At 42.3% G+C, this 20,904-nt stretch overlaps 1 protein-coding gene across 5 annotated transcripts in view; it reads right to left on the bottom strand.

Moving 5' to 3' along the window:
• Window positions 1-2,258: 2,258 nt before the first annotated feature.
• Window positions 2,259-20,904, bottom strand: part of Atac3 (Ada2a-containing complex component 3) — a 128,450-nt gene continuing 109,804 nt past the window's right edge. The window contains exons 14-15 of one of the 5 annotated variants that reach the window (XR_010858077.1): window positions 20,710-20,892; window positions 3,962-5,454 (exon numbers count right to left, since the gene is read on the bottom strand). Coding sequence is in view for 4 of the 5 variants with exons in the window: in XM_067132710.1 (XP_066988811.1) it covers window positions 5,375-5,454 (80 nt within the window). In the remaining variant the exon portion in view is untranslated. Of the gene's footprint in view, window positions 5,455-20,709; window positions 20,893-20,904 lie in introns of those variants that run through there. The other 4 variants (XM_067132711.1, XM_067132710.1, XM_067132708.1 and 1 more) reach the window with 4 other exon arrangements.

Raw genomic sequence — 20,904 nt, 5'->3', positions numbered from 1 at the left:
GATGTTTCATAGCTCAAACACTATCATTAGAAAGGTCATTAGGAAAAATAAATTTCTAATCACAAGATTCCTTCCCTATAAGAAAATTGGAGAACAATTCCAAAAATTATTAACCAACAGAACAGCATCTAAGATTGTTGCTGCTGTGACATCATTTTGAGTTTTACGCATTACAGTTATCAACACTAAACATACATCTTTTGGTAAAGGAATCATTCAGTGATGGGCCTTGCTTTCAAGATCTATCAAATACTTTGCTAACAGAAATAAAAAAAAGACTGAGTATATGACATGACTCTTCTTTGGTCTCTTATTAATTACTCAAAATTTAACTAGACCAATGAACTTCACACAGTTTTCATATGGCTAGGCCTTTTTTACAAGTGAAAAAACAATAATTCCAATAAAAACTAGACTAAATACTATTTACATAAAATGGACAGAGAAAAGCAACACAATTTCCTGAAGTAACTGACTGATGAATTAATGGGGGTAAGTTGATCACAACTCCAATGGTCATCAAAACCTGTCCCATACGCAAAAACAAATACTGCTCTTTGTAATCTGACAACCCCCAGTTTTAATGTTGGCAATTTTATTAACTGAAAGGTATATCTCTGAAGAACTGAGGTAACTTATATTAACCACTCATTTTCAGATTATCTAAATGAAATTTCTTTTGATGGACTTTTCATATCTGCTACTTCTGGTATGTGACAAGAAATCTTTGACCAATTTTCAACAATGAAAATGAGTAAATGTAGGACCTGGATGGAACTGCTTTGTGTTTTCTGTGTTGCACCTGGTCTTTTATTCTCAAAAAGTTCTACAGCTTGTAAGTTTATTTATTACATTCTGCTTAATTAATGGGATTAGTTTATAGAATTATATATAAAAAAAGCAATGGTATTCAACATATGGATTTCTTTCAATCACCAAAGGGTGCAAGTTATTACAACCCATTCAAGTTCTTTTCTATGCCTAACATGCAGCTACACTGAGGGAGAGATTAATCCCTCTCTAGATTTTATGCCTAGATATATACAATGCTTCCAGTCCTCACCAAGACATATGCAGTGCACCTAGTCCTCTAAAGAACCTCAGTCCATCGAGATAAAACCCAACACTTGGAGCACAGCATGACAAGGGGGCTTTAACCTTCCCTGACCACATCAGTTACTCAAATTCTGTGGGTAAGAAGCATGCTGTCTACCCTTAACCTCCTTCATATTCTGTGGGCAATTAGAACCATATTCAAGTAATGCAATGTCCTTCTCATGAAAAAGTAAGTAATGACACTGAGGAAGATAAAATAAAAGGACTAGAGAGGAGAAAAACCATGCTAACTGAATTACAAAAAACTAATGATGAAATCTGGATTTAAATAGTTCCTTTGTTCCTTTTATATATGTATGTATATATGTGTATATATATGTATATATATATATATATATATATATATATATATATATATATATATATATATATATATATATATATATATATATATATATGTGTGTGTGTGTGTGTGTATGTATGTATATACACATACACACACACATATATATATATATATATATATATATATACACAAACATACATACAAACACACATATATATACGTATATGTGTGAGTGTGTGATCAACGGGGCCAGCTGGGTTGATGTGAACCTATCTACTTATTGAATATCGCTACAATGTTTATAACAGAAATGAAAGATATTATATGTATATTATTTCATCCCAAATATGCATTCTATGACCCCTTACTTTTTGCCCATTTCAAAACAACTAAAATATCTACTCTCTATATTAATTGATCTACATGAAATCAAGATGGCAAAAGGCCCTTGTAATAACCTCTGAATAAATATGCTGTTCTTATATTAAAAATTACAGTATTTACTTCCAAAAAATTAAATACAGTACATTACATTAAGAAAATTTGTTAATTTTCCCACAATAAAATTACCAGAAAGTCAATCCTGTTAGATATAAAAACCAACATATACTGTATTTTGGACAGGTTTAGGCCATTAGTACATAACATATTAATTCAAATAGTTGAAAAATGATGGAAAGTCAACATTTTGATCGAGAGCCTTTAAACAAAGAGCAGCCTTAACATGGGCAATTACACTGCAATGTTACTTAGAACAAAGATTGAGACTACTGAGCTTTGTTTTAGTCTCAGCTGTCTTATATAAAAAAAGTATCATTAGCCAGTTTTGATATGTAGTACTATTTCAATCAAATTATGGTAAATTTTAAAGAACAATAAACTGTACTGACCAAATGCAAGTCATACGAATCAGTTTGTGGGAGTGATTGTGAAAAATTTCCTATAACTAAGAATCTATAGGGATTTTGGATATAATTTTAAATTCATACTGTCATATACCATATCTAGCTATAGAAAAACTTCACAATTTTTTGTTTTTTATTTGTTTGTTCACATACCGGCTGGCCCCTTAACATGAAAAACTAGTACAGGTAGTTTTAAGTAATCAAGACTTTTGTTTGTTCATATCAACCTCATCAATCATTAATGGCTGAAACAATTTATAGTTGAGGGTGAAGTTACTGAATGTTCAAGATTGTCTGCCTAAGCCAGATGGGTCCAGGAGAGCTCTTGGAAATTGTATGTGTCACGGACCCGTAAAGAGGCTCCAAACAAAACTTGTTTCTGAAACTTACCAAATTTTTATCAACTGACCTGTCTTGCTGTTACAAGATTGCACTCAAGGTCTATTTCCTCTAGTACCCAGTCAAGACCTAAGGATTAGAGTTCTGACCTTGAACAAGTGATACCAAAAATTCCACACACAACCACACCAAAGGCCCTTCTCACAGCTGCAGATGAGGTTGAAGCAGATATAACAAAAGGTGCTGTGATAATACCTAATCATTACACTCTTTGTTGCAAGGTTGGGTACATTTGACTGTCCTGCTGAAGAACATGGAGGCAAGTACTGTTCAACCAGCTATAAGAAAAGTGGTTGCTGATAGCAATTCAACTGCAAGTATGGATTTCCTGATCATGACTCCTATGACTGTCACAGGAGCCATGATCATGAATTCCATACTTGCAGTTGAATTGCTGCCACTATCAGGAAATCCATACTTGCAGTTGAGCTGCTGTCAGCAACCACTTTTCCTCTGGCTGGTTAAACAATGCTTGCTTCCATGGTCTTCAATAGGATAGCCAGAGGTACCCAACTTTTCAATGGTCATGACTGAAGATGAAGACTTGTGAAGTCATACAAAGTTTGCTGCACCAGAACTCTGAAGTCACTACAAATGAACAGACCCAGGTGCACTCCCAAAATTGTTGAGGAAATGCAGTGTTGAACATCTTCAAGAACTAAGCATTGAGGACCGGAACTTTTAAAGAAAATAAGTCATCCCTAAACATGGTCTATGGTTGCTCCAGCAATCACTTGAAACAACAGTGGTCAAGGTAGCATGAATAATCATGAATAATCACTAGTACCAAAGCAGTCATCAAGATGATAAGATGATACTGATCACAGTCACCTAAGCCAGTCCTCTGGAGGCTCAATCATGACTGCAAGTGTGGGCACTGGAGCAGGTTTGCTCAGTGTAGCAAGGATGGTCACCAGTACTGGAGTATTTAATAAACAGTTACTGGACTAGCAATGTGGGAGGTAAAAAATGACCACTGAAGCAGGCATTATAGCAGGTTTGGTCACTGTAACAATTACTGTATGGTCAACAAAGGCTCAATCATGAGTGCAGGTGCAGGAAAGCTAAAAAAGGGGAGGACAAGAATACTGACTAGTTTAATTGCTGCTGAAAAATACCTATAATGGATGAAAATGGTATCAAAATACATAGAGAAATACATGTCATTGCCAGGTACAGGTATCACTGGATGGGTGCTGGACAAGAAGAAATCCATGGAGTAGTAGAGCTGAATAGTAGACAAAGTCTAGTGGGAGGGGAGGTCCTGGTCAGTGGACAAGGCAAGAGATAATCAGACAAGTAAGAATCAGTAGATGAAGCAAGCAGGTCAGTTAGTGAGGAAGGTAGGTGATGCACTGTCAGGGCTTACAGTGGGCAGTAACAAATTATCAAGCCAATCTGCATTTAGAACAGATGACATGCTAAAATTACAGAAAACAAGAGGATCTGTACTTAAAGTTAGTTAACGTCAAGCTGGAAAACCTATGAAGATATACTGTTTACATTTTGACACTTTCTTTTACAATATTAACAAAAGAGAGTAGTGAAAAGTCCGGAAGTTACTGATTTGCAAAGAAAGAGAAAACCTTATGAATCTTGCTGAATCAAACACCCTGGAGAGCAATGGACAGCACTGCTGACAGTTCAGCAGACTCTCGAAGTATGAGGTCATTGGTGGATGAATACCTAAGGGTCCAGATAGCTTCATTGTCAAGACAGAGTACTGTACATCTTTGTCAACATCAGACTGTGAGTTTGGAGATATCTGACACTGAAATGTATATAACCAATGCAGCCTTTATGAACAACACGTCAATTTCACCTGATGAAATGTGACAAGCAAAGGAGAAAAAGACTGCTACAAAAAAATAAAGAAAATCCTGGTAAAAAGACCAACAGATTCATTAACTGAGCTAGTATTTTTACCCACTAACGAATAAGTTCTTACACCCATCACTACCACAGGCGTCTTCAGTGGTAGCTGACATCTATTCAAAATTACTATTGCTTTGGCTTCAACAAACTATAATATTTGAGGCTGTAAATGTGCATAAATTAAAGTGAACTACGTACTGTATATAAAAACACAAGTCACTTTAAAAAGACTTCTAAAACAAAGCCACAGAACAAACAATGCCAGTAAAACTTCAAGTGATATCTCATCACACTGTGTATATGGGATGGAAGTGCCACTGAAGTTGATTTCACGAATAATGCAAGAAACTGGGGGACACTGAATTAACAATGAGAAATATACCTAGAAATTAATAAAAATCAAAATGGGGGACACTGAATTAACAATGAGAAATATACTGAGAAATTAATGAAAATCAAAGACTTCCTTTTGCTTCATTATCACTGAAGAACCTTTCAACTTCTACACCATATTGTTACCATAATCTTAACTCTAAATAGATTTCCTTTGAACCTAATGCCCACTGTTTACGAATACGTTTCCAAACTCTCACTGTTTTCTCTCAAAACTATACTGTACAATACTCTCAATCACTCTAAAAATATTTCACTCCCTTTCTTTACTTTATTTTAGTCAGTCTCCTGTTAAGAAGTCACTAATTTTAAAACTACAGTGTAACAACTTTATACAATAATATACAGTAATGAAATGTATCATACAATTTTTAAGTATGTATTATGCACTTGGCAAGGCTTAGTATGAGATCACAGATACAGCTATTTGTAGATGCTGACTTAGAGGGTACTTGTACCAGAGAGATCTACACTTATAACCTGAAAATGACAATAAAATGTATAAGTATTATTGCGCAATTATATCTGCAATATTTTGTGTGTATATATTACATGCATATATATAAAAAAATATATATATATAGGTTTTGATGTTTGGTAGCTGCTGTGAGTCCTCAAAGGAGTTACACTTTCATGGTCCCCCCAGGGTTCCACAATACAGACCAAACAATCCCAATGAATTCTCTTATAGTAGGTCTCAGCTAGATTAGTGCTTGTTGGCACAGTGATATAATATACACGATTAAGGACAAGGGGCTCTGTCTCCTGTCCACAGCAACTACCTCGGTTTTTCCTTCATCCTACTCACGACGATATGACAACAGATAGTATGTCAGCTACTTTCATCGTCACACACAGGTCTATGCTAGATAAATGTTCGCTGCCATTTAGTCGCCTCAGAAGTGCTCTCCCATTTACTAGTGGCGCCTTCTATAGCCCACTTCCTTATTTTACCTACACTCTGCATGGGCAGAGTCCCATTTTTTCATTCCACGCAATTGCTTGTGTGGCCATCCTAAAACTCTGAACCTTTCTGGGAAGATCATACCCACTCCCAGCATTAGCAACATGTCTGCTGAGGAGTACAAACTTTCATGGAGGTAAGAAAGGGTATGACATTAAAAGAAGAGCAGCTGATCCAATGGGTTCAGAAGCAAGTAGCTGTTGCTAAGAAAGCCACAGAAGAAGAAAGAGAGTATGAAGAGAAGCAGGTCGAGAAGCAGCGACAGCATGAACTAGCCTTGGCACAGGAAAAGGAACAGAAGGCAAAGGAACATCAATATCAACTGGCCTTGGCCCAAGAGAAGGAAAAGGAGCGACAGCATGAACTAGCCTTGAAGCAAGAGAGAAAGGAGCAACAAGAAACCCGAAGGTTTCATGAGCTAAGTTGAGTATACCTTAGTTAAACACTGTTATAAACACCACTGAGCTGATAAACAGCTCTCCTATGGGCTGGTCCGAAGGATTAAATTTACTTTATCGTGGCTAAGAACCAACTGGTTACCTAGCAGCAACTTGGGGGACCTACAAGCTTATTGTGGAATCCTTGAGTTGCTTATGTATGAAACCGGATTTTAACATTGTAACGAGAAATGAATTTCTATCACCAGGAGTAAATTCCTCTAATTTTTCATTGGCCGGTCAGAGAATCGATCGTGGGACCAGCAGACTGCTAGCTGAGAACGATACCCACCTGTCCAATGAGGAACGAGCCCTAAGGAGAAAGAGATAGCCTTAAGGGAGAAGAAAGCTGAAACTGAACAAGCAACGCATGCCAGTGCCTGAAATTGAACAAGCAAAGCAAGCCTGTGCACCGAGCAGAACATCCATCCCAAGTCTACACTCCTTCCACTATCTCAAATATCAGCCACCTCCAGCCACGCTGCAATGATACAGAGCCTGAGGCGAGGCTGGACCATGTGGAAACCCTCTTCTCTGACTACAATCTGACTGACACTGAGAAGGCCAGGATTCTCACAAAATGCATGGCCGGACAGGGTCAGGACACCTTGAATTCCTTAGAAAATGGCGACATGGAAAACCTTGAGGCAGTCAGGAAGGCTGTAGCAATGGTATATGAGATTACACCTGAGTGTTGGAAGCAAAGGTAGCAAAGTTTTTCCAAGGAGATCGGCCAAACCTGGTCCGACTGGCCCTATAAAAAGACTCATGCCTTGCAGTGGTGGATCAATGCCTTGGACAAGGAGTTCGAAGACTTGCTGAATAGACTTTCAGCTTGAGGACTTCCTCCTTTATGTACCCAGTCCCTTGGCCCTACACAAATTAGTGAGAAACAGCCAAGACTTTTCACTAACTGCTGACACATGGCCGATGCATACGAGATGTACCACTCATCCTCCAGCACCTCAAACAGGTGCCTAGTTCCTCTTGACCCCACTGCCTTGTCAGTCCAACCAAGAAATGGACCATCTTCGTCCCCACCTGTGTGTGCTTATTGTAAGAAAGTAGGGCATTTAGAAGCCCAGTGTAAAGCTAAAAGGGGAGCTGTATCAAAGCCCCTACTCTATCCAGAACTCCTACCCTACTCCTACCGTGCCCGCTTCTCATAGAGATTATAGCAAAATTTATGGTCACACTTGTAAGCAGTATGGGCATTCCACAAATCTGAGGGATTGCCTTGGAAAGAAAACTGTCACCATTATTGCTCTGGGGGCCACTCATTCATCCTCTTTAGCCACAGGCCCTATTTATGTTGCATCTCCTCGAGGTTATCGTGCTCAGCAGGCCTCTACATTTGAGGACACTGGTGCTCAAATCTCCCTTATAAGGTGAGGCAAGGTATCCAATGGGGCCATCTTTGAAGAAAACAAACGTATAACTATTGAAGGCATAGATAATTGGAGGCTGACACTTCTGAAGGTCCGATTGAGGGTCACTAGGCCCCACAAAAGTAGGATTTGTAACCTTGGGGTAGCCAATTAGATTCCTGGAGGCTATGACCTCCTCCTAGGACAGGACCCCCCTTCCCAGCCACTTTCCAAACCTTCCATGGGTCCTGCCCCATTTGAGTCTCCATCAGTTGCTGATGTCTATTCCAGCCCTGCTGTTGAGCCACCGCCAGTGCCTACGCCTGGCCAGTGTAGTGCTCCATGCAGTCCAGTCATTGAGCCCACACCTGAGCCAGATTCTGGCTCTTTACAAAATGTAAAAATTTAGAGATCCGGCACTCTAGACCCCGATGCCATTTACATCTCTTCTCCAAATCCTGTGCCTGAGCCTGCCTTAGAGTCAGTCCCAGAGCACAATGTTGATCTCCCTTCAGGAGATCCCAACCAGTCCCCCTCTCGTCTACCAGCCTGGCCCAACTAGCATGTATACGGCCGAGAGACAGCCCGAAGTTAGGTAGGGTCTTTTCCAGATTCCCCTGACCATAGCGGAAGCTTATTCCCTGGTATGGCCTCACAACCCATGCCAGAGTTGCTCCTTGCAACCTGTGAGCCTCTCACACCTACAGCCATCTCTTCTTCAGCTTCACAGCCCCAAGAAGACAAGACTCTGGTGGACTACCCTCTTTGAGAAGTCCTATCCAAGCTGGTCACCGATGTGGAGGCCATGCAACAAAATCTAACAGAACTAGTTAGCACCACTGCTGTCCAGGTTGTCGCAGCAACCAAGGCAATAGTACCTCTTCCACCAGTTGAAGCAAAACCCATAGACCAGACCCTCTCAGTCTAAAGTTCGAAGGAACCCAAAGAAGAAGAGAAGTAGGAGGCATGGAAGGTTCATGGCACTCGTGTCCTATGTGTAACAGTGCCTTATCTTAATAGAGCAATCCTGGCACTTAACCAAGGAATAGCACTTTGTATTATTAAATTTATTTGTAATTAGCTCTGACTGTTCCCCAGCTGCACAGCTGAGGACATGACTAGCTCTATGTACAGGTTTTTGCATTCAGTTTAAATTAAATTTTAATTATCCTGCTTGTTAAAATATTTCATATCACTGTACGCTATGTCCGAGATGTAAGCTCTAGTAAACTTAATATTTTCCTTGTAACTGAAATACCACCTGCACTTTAGCCAGTTATCATTTTAATGGTGTTGCATTAGCTTTGTTTTGTGTGAAATTCAGTAGCTAATTTGTGACCACAAGTCAACAGCATTGCTAGGTCATTATAAGAAATTTATTCCAAAGACAGTTCATTTCAACAAATGCATTTAAGCATGATCTCGAACCAAACTCTCCTCCAGACATGAGTGCAGAGTGACCAAGGCAGTTATAATATGACATTTTTATTCTAAAATAATGTTTAACACATACTTACCTGTTAGTTACATATAGCTTTAGTCTTTGACGTCACGGCAAAATTCAAAACGGGGCAGGCGGCAGCGCCAGTCCGAATATCGGGTGATCGCCCTTACCTGCCCTCTGTCGGGTACTAGGAACTATTCCAACATGCTTCAGAATAATTTGCCTACCTGTCCCCGTGGGAGGAGGGTGGGTTTTCAGTATATGTAACTAACAGGTAAGTATGTGTTAAACATTATTTTAGAATAAAAATGTCATTTTAACACATACAACTTACCTGTTAGTTACATATAGCTGATTGACACCTTTAGGAGGTGGGGCAATGACAGCTAAAAAGAGTTGTTGGAAACATTAAGGTTATTAATGTAGAAAATTTCTTAGTTCCTCACCTGCTAAGGTAGCTGATTCCACAGTTACTGCCTCAGTAACCTGCTATCCTTAGAGCAACGCATGGGTATAATGACCTGGTCGCAGATTGCTTAAGCTGGGTATCAGTCACCTAGGACATGGCCGTGACAATACCACAAGTATGCCCCTGCTCAGGCGCAGCACAAACATCATGAATTACAAAGGGTCACCCAACACCAAAGAAAAAGCATAACCATAAAAACCAAAACCAACTGTGGGGTAAAACTATCCAACACTTACCCTCACAGACAACCGTAAAAAACCTTCACACTCCAAAAAACAAGTAAGTAAAGGTAGGTTAATCCTCCTTTACCCCTTTACCCATTACCGTGCCAGATACAACAAAGGGCCCTAACGTGCTGCACTCATCAAACACTGTCTGCACTTTAGAGATAATGCAAAGCAAATACAGACTTACATCTCCAGTAGGTTGCTTGCACAATATCTTGAAGGGAGAGGTTCCTTTTATAAGCGAGAGAAGTAGAGATAGCCCTCACTTCGTGAGCCTTCACTTTACACATTTTCAAATCATTCTCTGAAATATTGGAGTGAGCTTCAGAAATCAGATCTCTAATAAAAAGGACATGGCATTCTTGGACATCGGTCTAAGAGGGTTCCTGACCGAACACCATAAGGAATCTGAAGGACCCTAATATCTTTAGTCCTTCGCAAATAATATTTCAAGGCTCTGACTGGGCAGAGGAACCTCTCCTGCTCCTTACCTACCAATTCCGACAGACTCGGAATCTCAAAAGAGCGAGGCCACGGGTGCGAAGGGGTCTCGTTCTTGGCCATAAAAACAGTTTGAAAGAACAAATTGCTTTTGAAGCAGAGAATCCTACTCTCTCTTATCCAAGGCGTGGATCTCACTGATTCTCTTAGCTGTAGCTAACAAAACTAAAAAGAGGGTTTTCCTCGTAAGATCTCTTAAAGAAGCAGAATCCATAGGTTCAAATTTCTCAGACATAAGCCACTTCAGGACTACATCAAGATTCCACGAAACAACTTTAGCATCTGACCTCTTAGAGGTACCGAAGGATTTAATAAGGTCCGTTATATCTTGGTTATTAGAGATATCCAAACCTCTGTGACGAAAAACAGTAGCCAGCATGCTACGATAACCTTTAATTGTGGATACAGAAAGGTTCTTATTCCTGAGGAACAAAAGAAAATCCAAAATCTCGTCACCGAGGTTCTGGAAGAGGAAATGTCATGATCTTTGCACCATGCTTTAAACATATTCCACTTGGACTCATAGACCTTGATCGAAGATAGTCTTCTGGCTCTAGCGATGGATTGAGCCGCTTTCTTCGAAAATCCTTTGCTTCTGAGTAGGCGTTCGATAGTCTGAACGCAGTTAGCCGCATGAGACTTGACAGGTTTTCGTGAAATCTCCTGAAGTGGGGCTGTCTGAGTAAATCTACTCTGTTTGGAAGGCTCCTCGGAAGTCGATCAAGAGATCCATGAGAACTGGAACCAATCCCTGGAAGGCCAGAAGGGGGCTATCAAAGTCATCCTGGTGTTGGAGTGGTGCTGAAATTTCCTCAACACCGCACTCTAACATCTTGAACGCAGCGGGAAGGCGTAAAGGTCCAGACCCGACCAATTCAGTAGCATTGCGTCCGTCTGGAAGGCTGCTTGGTCCGGGACAGGAGAGCAGAAGATTGGGAGCCTGTTCGATTTGTTCTGTCGCGAACAGGTCTACCAGAGGTTGACCCCAAAGTCTCCACAGCGACTTGCACACTTCTTCGCAAAATCCACTCTGTGGACAGAACCTGGTGCTTCCTGCTCAAGGAGTCCGCTCTCACGTTGAGAATGAATCTTGTTAGGAGCAGAATCTTGTGCTTCTCTGCCCACAAAAGGAGGTCTCTTGCTACCTCGCTGAGGGAGTAAGAATGAGTGCCCCTGTTTTTTTATGTAAGACAACGCTGTGGTGCTGTCTGAATGAACCAGAACTGTTTGTCCCTGTATGAATGGTAGGAAGTGTACGAGACTCAGGTGGATTGCTTTCAACTCCTTCTTGTTGATGTGCCATTCTTTTTCTGTCGCATTCCACAAACCTGAAATTTCTTTTACACCCAACGTCGCTCCCCATCCTACTTCTGAGTTCTGCAAACAGTTCGTGGTTCGGGTTCGACGGAAATAGAGAGAGACCTTTCTCTAATTTTCTTCGATCTAACCACCACCTTAGATCTTCCTTGATAAGGTCCGAGATTGGAAAGGAGAAGGAGTCTGGAAGCGTTTTCCTGTTCCATTGCTCCTGAGGTAGAATTGAAGGGGCTCATGTGAAGTCTCCCAGGAGACAAACTTTTCTATTGACGCCAGAGTTCCCAGGAGGCTCATCCAAGCCTTTGCGGAACAGGTATCCATATCCAGAAAGTTCTGGACTTTTGCGAGACAGTCCGAGATTCTTTGATCTGACGGAAAAGCCAGAAAAGGAACTGTTTCCAGTCTCATTCCTAAATAGATCCTGGATTGTGAGGGAGATAGGTGAGACTTCTTCCAATTGATTAGAAGTCCTAGCTTCTGTGTCAAGTCGAGAGTTACTTGCAAATCCTCCAAGCACTGAGGCTGAGACTGGGAACGAAGGAGCCAATCGTCGAGATAGAGAGAGATCTTTATTCCTCTGAGATGAAGAGCTTTGGCAACAGTGGACATAACTCTTGTGAATACTTGAGGGCTGTGGACAGACCAAGCACAGAGTCCTGAACTGATAAGTCTTCTCCTGGAAAACGGAAGCGAAGAAACTTCCTGGACGGGATGGATCGGAATGTGAAAGTAAGCGTCCTGCAGATCTATTGAGACCATCCAATCCCCGGACGAAGAGAATTGAGGGCGGATTGCGTCGTCTCCATCGAAACTGGTTTTCTCCACGAAAAGGTTGAGAGAACTCACGTCCAGGACTGGTCTCCAGCCGCCTGAGGCCTTTGGAACAAGAAAAAGGCGGTTGTAAAAGCCTGGAGAGTTGACTTCTTCCACGATCTCTATCGCTCCTTTTAAAAGCATGGAGTCTACTTCCGCACTCAGAACCGAGCATTTTTCTAAGTTGCTGGAATATGCTGTCAAAGCTAAAGGTTCTGTTGCAAGAGGGGGCCTCTTGAGGAAGGGGATAGAATATCCTTCCTTTAGCACGGACGTGGTCCACTGGTCCGCTCCGATCTCCTCCCAAATTTGCCAGAACTGCTGAAGTCTGGCTCCGACTAGTGCATGGAGGACATGCAGATCACTTTTAATTGAGGGTTTGATAGTCTTGGAGACAAATCTTGCTTTGCCCCGGAAACGAGATACTGTACGGGTGAGGGCCTGCCACGAAAGGGCCTATCTTGATTAACTAGAGGACGAGTTTGCGCTGGCAGAGAAGGTTGAGGAGCTTTTGGTTTCAGTGGATTGCGCCAAAAGGTCCTGTGTGGACTTCTGAGTAAGGGATTTCGACACTTCGGCCACAAGTTCTTGAGGGAAAAGGTACTTCTTATCCAGAGGTGCGAAAAAGAAGAGCCGATCTTTGAGTCCTAGAAACTCCACGAGCGACAAAAGAGCACCAAAGTTGTCGCTTCTTAAGAACTCCTAACGTGAAGATGGAGGCTAACTCAGACGCACCGTCACGAATCCCTTTATCTAAGCAGGACATAACAGAAGAGAAATCATCGAAATGCGCTCGAAAGACCAAAAGACTTTACCTTCCTACCCAAAGCGCCAATAGTCCAGTCCATAAAACTGATGACTTCCAAAACTCGGAAAACGTTCTTCAAAAGGTGGTCCAACTCTGAAGGAGAGAAGAAAATCCGAGCCGAGTTCATAAATGAGAACTTTAGTAGAGTCAACGAGACTGGAGAAGTCTCCTGAGAGGAGGCAGAAGCTCCCAGAGAGAAAACTTCCCCAGTGTCGTAGCAAGCCTTCGTCTTAGTAGAAAGCTTGGAAGGAGGGAAGCAGAAAGTGGTTTTCCCTGATCACGTTTGTCTTCCAACCAGGAGTTCATTTTCTTTAATGCCTTTTGGCTGAAATAGAAAGCACTAACTTCATAAAGGAAGAGGTAGGAGGCTTCGAGTCTCTTGCGTACTGAGAGAGGGAAGCGGAGCCGCAGGTGCAAAATCCTCAGGAAAATTATCAATAAAGAAGCGAAGAAGCTTCTTATAATCCGAGAGAGAGGAGTCTGGTTCGTCTACAGGAAACTCTTCCACAACTTCTTCCTCAGACGAAATAGGAGAAAAACCTTCCGCTTGCACATACACATCTTGTGAAGGAGGAGTAGGAGCCTGAATAAGAGCTTGAGGAGGAGCCTGAGCCTGAGTAGGCGCCACAAGAGGAGCCTGAACTGGCGCCACAAGAGGAGCCTGAACTGGCGCCACAAGAGGAGCCTGAACTGGCGCCACAAGAGGAGCCTGAACTGGCGCCACAAAAGGAGCCTGGGATGGCGCCTCACCTGGCGCTACCTGAGGCGCTTGAGCCTGAGAGAGCGCTAAATCTTGAGGGAGCGCCTGAGCCTGACTAGGCGTACGAGCCTGATCCTGAACCAAAGGAGGATCAAGAGACACAGATCGAGGAGGAGCTTTCGTACTGGGCGCTCCGAGAGCTCGAGACGAAGGAGGAGGCATCAAATACACTTCAGAAGTCTTAGCTGGAGAAGAACCAGGCCTTCCGAGCCCGCCAAGAATGCTTCCAATTTTCTTGTGCATCGCTCGAAGAAAGTCATGAGTAGACGAGGATCCAACTGGGGAACGATGATCAGTAGAGCCAGGATCGTGATGAGGAAGAGGCGCAGAATATTGGGCCAGGCTTACGTGAAACCAAAGGAGAAACACCGGGAACGCTGGGCAGCACCGAATGGGAAGTCTTATACCTCTTGCGCACATGAGCCTTGCGCCTGGGAGAAGACTCTTCTGACGACGAAAATCTCTCCGGACTCTCCCAAAAAACTACAGGAAGGCTGTGATAAGCGAAATGGCTTCTTCTTCTGAACCGCTGAAGGCGAAAGATTCCTGGACCTCTTCAATGGTCTAGACTCGTCAGGGAAATCTCCAGCCTCTGCGAGGCGAATCACTGGAGCTTGAAGAAAGACACTTCCTTGAGTCGCCTTTCCAACGGCGCTCTGAAACAGCCTGGGAAACAACAGGACTGTGAGGGGGCGGCTGCTCGTGAGCAGACCCCACTCGCCTCCCTTGGACTTTCAGCATGTCTTCTCCCAGGAGCAGGGAGCTTGACAGAGGCTTAGGTCTAGGAGAACGAGCAGGGAGCAACCACCTCCTCCACCACACTAACACTTTGCACTGCACTTAAATTATTCACAATATTTTGGAAAGAATCCATACGCTCATGAAGGATTTCACATTAACGCCAATATCCTCCATGGCGCCCACAATAAGGTTAAATCTGGCGTCCATCTGGACTTGATACTCAGACACGGTAACGGGTTCAGGGATATCAGAGTCAGGAATAGGAATATTAGTAGCCACGGGGATATTAATAGAAGTTTCCTGCATAGCTAAGGGAGATTCCGGTTTCTGAGAGAGAGAAGAAGAACTTCTAGCTAAAGCTTTCCTGGCTCTATCTTTCTCAAGCTTCTTTACATACTTAGATAGAGCCTTCCAATCTTTTTCAGTCATACTGACACATTCATCACACTTCCTCTCATATGAACATTCCTGACCTCTACAAGCCACACAAATTGAATGAGGATCAAGACTAGCCTTGACCAACCTCGTCTTACAGCCTTTGCTGCAAACCCTAAAGGTATAAGACCCAGAATCTGACATAATTATCAGAAAACCTGACTAAATAGGTGACAAAAATAACTGGCAAAGCCGCAAACCAACAAAGAGTACTTCACCAAGTGAAAACAGCTCGATGTAGGCAGATACAATGAAATTTCGCTCGAGTACCGACAACAATGTCGCCGGCGTGACGGCAAAATTATTCTGAAGCATGTTGGAATAGTTCCTAGTACCCGACAGAGGGCAGGTAAGGGCGATCACCCGATATTCGGACTGGCGCTGCCGCGCGTTTTGAAATTTTGCCGTGACGTCAAAGACTAAAGCTATATGTAACTAACAGGTAAGTTGTATGTGTTAAAACCATATGTAATTCTAGTTCCAAAGACAACGATTTATGAGGGACTCATTAATTAAGATACCAGCGACCCTCTCACACAGACCTTCCAACCCGAAAGGGCTGGGAATGTCTGTTTAAAGGGGGAGCTGTAACATTTATTTGGGCTGCTCTATCTTATATCAACCTTATAATCAATTTTATAGAGCCCCTTCATTAGGCCCCTTAAAAGATGGAGTGAGAGGGTACTTTGGCCCTCTCAGCCAGACAGGAAATTCCATTCCTCACTGTATCCTCCTCCTAGACGATCCCTAGACTTTTACCTTTTGTGACTCCTTCCTGTGTTTTCAACCTGTTTCCTCTGGCTAGTTCATCCCTTTTCAGATGTGTACTGGCACAAACTAGAAGACACTGGCCCAAAACCAGTTTACAGTGGCTGGATGAGGTCACAGCTGATCGAGGAGACAAGAGATGGGTCTGGGGTTCCCAGAGAGAGCTATCCAGTGGACACATTTCATCCACAATTGAGAGGCGCCCTTCTCACTTGGGCAAAAAGGATCCCTTGGTATCTGGGCACATTACTCCATACCCACTACAATAGAAGAATTCCCTAAGACTGGAAGTCCTCCTTGCTTCGTGCTATGAGGCCTAAAATAAGTCAACAGGTACGTGAAAGATGGGTTCCAGCCAGCCTATTTTTCCTGTAATTCTCTCTATTCTTTTGCTGAAGTCCCTTGTCTTAAATTTTCCATGTGGCAGTTTCAGTGATTTATGTCTTGTGTGTTAAAGTCCTTAACAGTGATTCATGAATTAAAATCCCTCCTTAAGCCTTCGGCCTTATAGAAAGTAATTCGTTAGGTTGTGCATAACTGACACTCGAAGTGACCGTGTACTGTTCTCTCAGTTGCAGAGAGGAGTTCAGTCTTGCATGCTGCATATTCAAGTACCTCTTGGACGGCAGCCCTTTCACCATCCTGGCAGACCACAAGCTGTTGGTGCATGCATTCACGAGGGCGGTAGATACATGGTTGGCGAGACAGCGGCGACACCTGCAGCTCTCTCCGAGTTCGGCTGCACCATTAGTTACATCCCCGGCAAGAAGAACCCAGTGGCCGACGCCCTATCAAGAGTCGAGATAAATTCAGTCCACCTGGACATAGATTATGAGAACCTGGTGAAGGAACAAGCCGCAGACCCAGAAACAGCAGCCTACTGCACGGCACTCACCACACTGAGGTGGGAAGACGTTCCAATATGTGGGTCCAGTTCAACACTTCTCTGCGACACCAGCACTGGCAGCCCGTGCCCCCTGATACCCGCACTGAGGAGAAAGCAGATATCTGACATCATCCACGGACTGTCCCATCCATCAGGACGAACAACAGCGTGCCTGATGACAGAAAAGTTCATGTGGCACAGAATCAGGAAGGATGTTCGAGAGTGGGCGAAGAACTGCATACCGTGCCAGACGAGTAAAATCACCCGACACACGGAATCAAGCATCGGAGATTTCCCTCAACCACGTCGGCATTTCGGGTACACCCACGCAGACGTCATAGGGCCTCTGCCGCAATCAGGGGGCGCAAGATATCTCCTGAGGGTCATAGACCGTTCCACAAGATGGCCGGAAGCAACCACGATGACAGAAGCATCAACGAGCGCCTGCGCAGAAGTCCTCCTGTCAAGTTGGCTAAGCCGTTTTGGTGTGCCCGACAACATAACTACAGACAGAGGCCCAGCATTCTTATCAGAGCTCTGGGTCTCCCTGGCACGCCTGATGGGGACAACTCTCCACAGTACGACGGCATATAACCCTGCATCCAACGGCATGGTGGAAAGGACCCACCATTCATTGAAGGCAGCTCTGATGGCATGTGGCACTGACGACAATTGGAAGGCGCAGCTCCCCTGGGTCCTGCTGGATCTTCGCACCGCACCAAGGGCAAATGGCGATGAATCTCCCGCAGAGAAAGTCTACGGTGAAACACTGGCTGTACCGGGAGAGTTCTTCCCCACGGAGCCGGACGTCGCAGATACGCCCCTTCCAAGGCTGAGGGAAATAGCAAAGAGATTCGCGCCCTGCCGAAAGACTTTTGCGGACAGGACCCACGTCTACAGCCCAAAAGGCCTGGATTCCTGCACGCACATCTTCATCAGGATCAACGCCCACCGCTCACCCTTGACCAGACCATACAGAGGCCCATACCGTGTCAACAGTAGGGCATCCAAGGCCTACCTCGTCAGCATGCACGGGCGGGAAGGCTGGGTTTCTGTCGACAGGCTAAAGCCAGCCTTCCTGATGGACAGCGGAACTCAGCAGGCGTCCCAGAATTCCTCTACAAATATGGCCTCGGAAGAACCCATCAGCATCCCGAAATGGGGCCGAGGATGTCCCAAGGGCCGCACTAAGGAAGCCATCAGCTCGGCAAAACCACTGGGCAATTCAGCAATCCGCAGGTATCAAGAACCCGGGGCCGGCTCATGCTCCCAAAGAGGTTCCGTGATTGATTTTCAAGAAGTTTCCAATCATTATTTCATAATATTGTCTGGGGGAGGGGGGAGTACTTGTAAAGACGTCACACGTCTCTTCATTTCGCATCAAATTTCTCAGAGTGCGGGTCACGGCAATCGGAGGTCGGGCACTATGTTTCCATCAGCACTCTGCCATGTATACCTGAGCCCAGGTGAATAAATCAGTTAATATCCAGTTCGACCTTTTTGTCCTTATATGCTAAGTAATGAACATTTGAAAGTAGCAGTTTTTTTTATCATGTTTTGTCTTTATTATATATTTACAATAAATTATCATATATTCTTTTCACAGTATTTTGTTCTGTATAAATACCAGTGCATATTTTTTATATGCACCCAGGAAGGGAGGAGTGAGGTCAGTTGATAAAGGACAAAAAGCCTCAAAATGAAAAAATAATCTATCCTAGATGGTCATGGTCAACTTAATGATAAACAGTACATTCCTAAGCCTGGTAAGCCTGGCCATGCCAAAACTACCAAAAACTGAATTTGCAAAAGTCACGAGGTACATGATGAAATTAATTACTGGAAACATAATTTGCAGGGCCACGCAATAAACAAGATTGGTTGATATGATAGTATATACTGTACAGTAATATAACATACACATTACGCGTTTCAAGAAAAGAACTAGGTTTGCTAGGTATCGATAACAGCTTCGTTTACATTGCATAAAAACATTCAGCAATTTTACAAGAAAATGCAGTTGAATAAAAGTATGGTACAATGATTATCAGAGTTAGTTATAAATGATTTGTTTAACCAGAATACAAAATATATATCACTTGGTAACATTCATGTTATATAATAGCATCAAGTATCACGAACAGTAAACGTTGATACGTGCAGTACTGTGCCTATATATGTTTGAACAGCTTTGTTTTCTTTAAGGTTTGAGAGGCAGAACTTCACTTATATTGTTAGCCAATCTAGATTTTTCAACTCTGTATAAGCTTATGGGAAACCAGACATGTATCTATATTTTACCTATACAGTAAAACTTCAAAGATCTGAACTAACTGGGGGAGGGGGGTTTCTGACTAGGTCTTTGCCTATGTCCTACTAACCTATTAAGTAATCATAAGACATTATGATCCTTAAATTTTCCCGTCAAGCTATCTATAATGATACAGTATTGCAATAGTGAAAAATCAACGAGAGAGAGAGAGAGAGAGAGAGAGAGAGAGAGAGACTATGATATAATCGTAAGGCACATCACCAGTTGCAATTTTCCACAAAAGTATATTAATATCTATAGCATAAAAGTAATAAGTAGTTTTCTTTAAAAGTAAGCTCAAAATCATATTTTCTTTAGAAAGAAAAAGAGGGGTACACTAAGGAGAACTGAAAATGATCAATAAATCAGAAGAGTGAGATTTGCAATAATTTACTGTACTTGCATTTACATGTACGTACTACTGTACTTCACAGAGATAACCTGATGAACTTAACTACTAGAGCAAATTTCCATTTATATCAATCCAAAGTTAGCATATCAAAAATGAAATAAATCAACTTATAAAAAAAATCACATGAACATGGGAGAATTACTGAATCATTAATACAGTTCTCAAAAGTTAGGACAAATGAATTAAATTGTATGACAGTATAAAACTAAAAGTGAAAACTGAATTAAATGTGAATGAAGTAGACTTTCCACACTGCCGAAGCTATGCTGACAGACCACAGACACGCCATACAATGAGGATAGTTACCACCTGCTGGTTAGTTAAAGTGTACATGTGAAAACACTTCCATTAAAATATTCTGTTTTTTCTGTCTACAAACATAAGAATAAACACACTGGGGACATTTGGGCTGCATTTATATAAGGTTCTCTAGAACCCAGGCACTCATGATGAAACAAACACTGATCAGTCCCACAAAAGACACTACAACCTAAAGATTCAAACTGAAGAGAGGTGGTGAGGGGTATGGGATTATAATTCACCTGAGAAGCATTTCCAACCTCGTTTAAAGAACTCGATTTTCTTCTGCATAATTCTTTTGTCAGTTGGCATTATCAGTACCATAGTAATCTATTAAAGCATTTATTTGCACTGTACTTTCAATTGAATACTTCCAAGTACAAAGCATCCCAAAAAAAAGACACTAGAGGAATGAAAAGAATGCCTAATAGTTCTCATGACCATAACAGAATAACAAATACTGCCAAGCATTCATGCAAGAGCACTAAAAAACTTAAAAGACTTAAAAAACAAAAAAACTTTTACATATCTGCAAAATCACAAATTAAATCCAAGTACAACACCACCTTCTGAGTTGCATTCCCTTGTATTTTTCTTGCTTCTACCAGCCTCAGGCAATTTTAACTCCAATGGTGTATTCAAACAACTGACTAATAATAATAATAATAAACTGTGTTAGATAGATATAAAGTTCATCCCTTGATCTTCAGTATAAAAATAAAAATTAGATGGTTTTATAATATAAATACGTAAGATTTATTTTTTAAAAACTTACCTCTCCATTATATAGCTTTTACTTCCGTGCCAGCAGTAGTTCAACAGATTGAAACAAAAAATGAGAACACTCGGTTTTCTATGAACATCTGTCCTCCAGCCACCTACTTCCCCCACCCCCCACAAGGGGACCGACAGGCACAAACATTCATGGCCAATCAACATACTTCTTTCCACTTTGAATCTGGGGAGGTAG

The sequence above is a fragment of the Macrobrachium rosenbergii genome, chromosome 32 (genome assembly GCF_040412425.1).
Source record: "Macrobrachium rosenbergii isolate ZJJX-2024 chromosome 32, ASM4041242v1, whole genome shotgun sequence".
NCBI classification, from domain to species: Eukaryota; Metazoa; Arthropoda; class Malacostraca; order Decapoda; family Palaemonidae; genus Macrobrachium; species Macrobrachium rosenbergii.
Note: the sequence above shows the minus strand (reverse complement) of the source record. Positions and strands in the feature narration are given on the sequence as shown.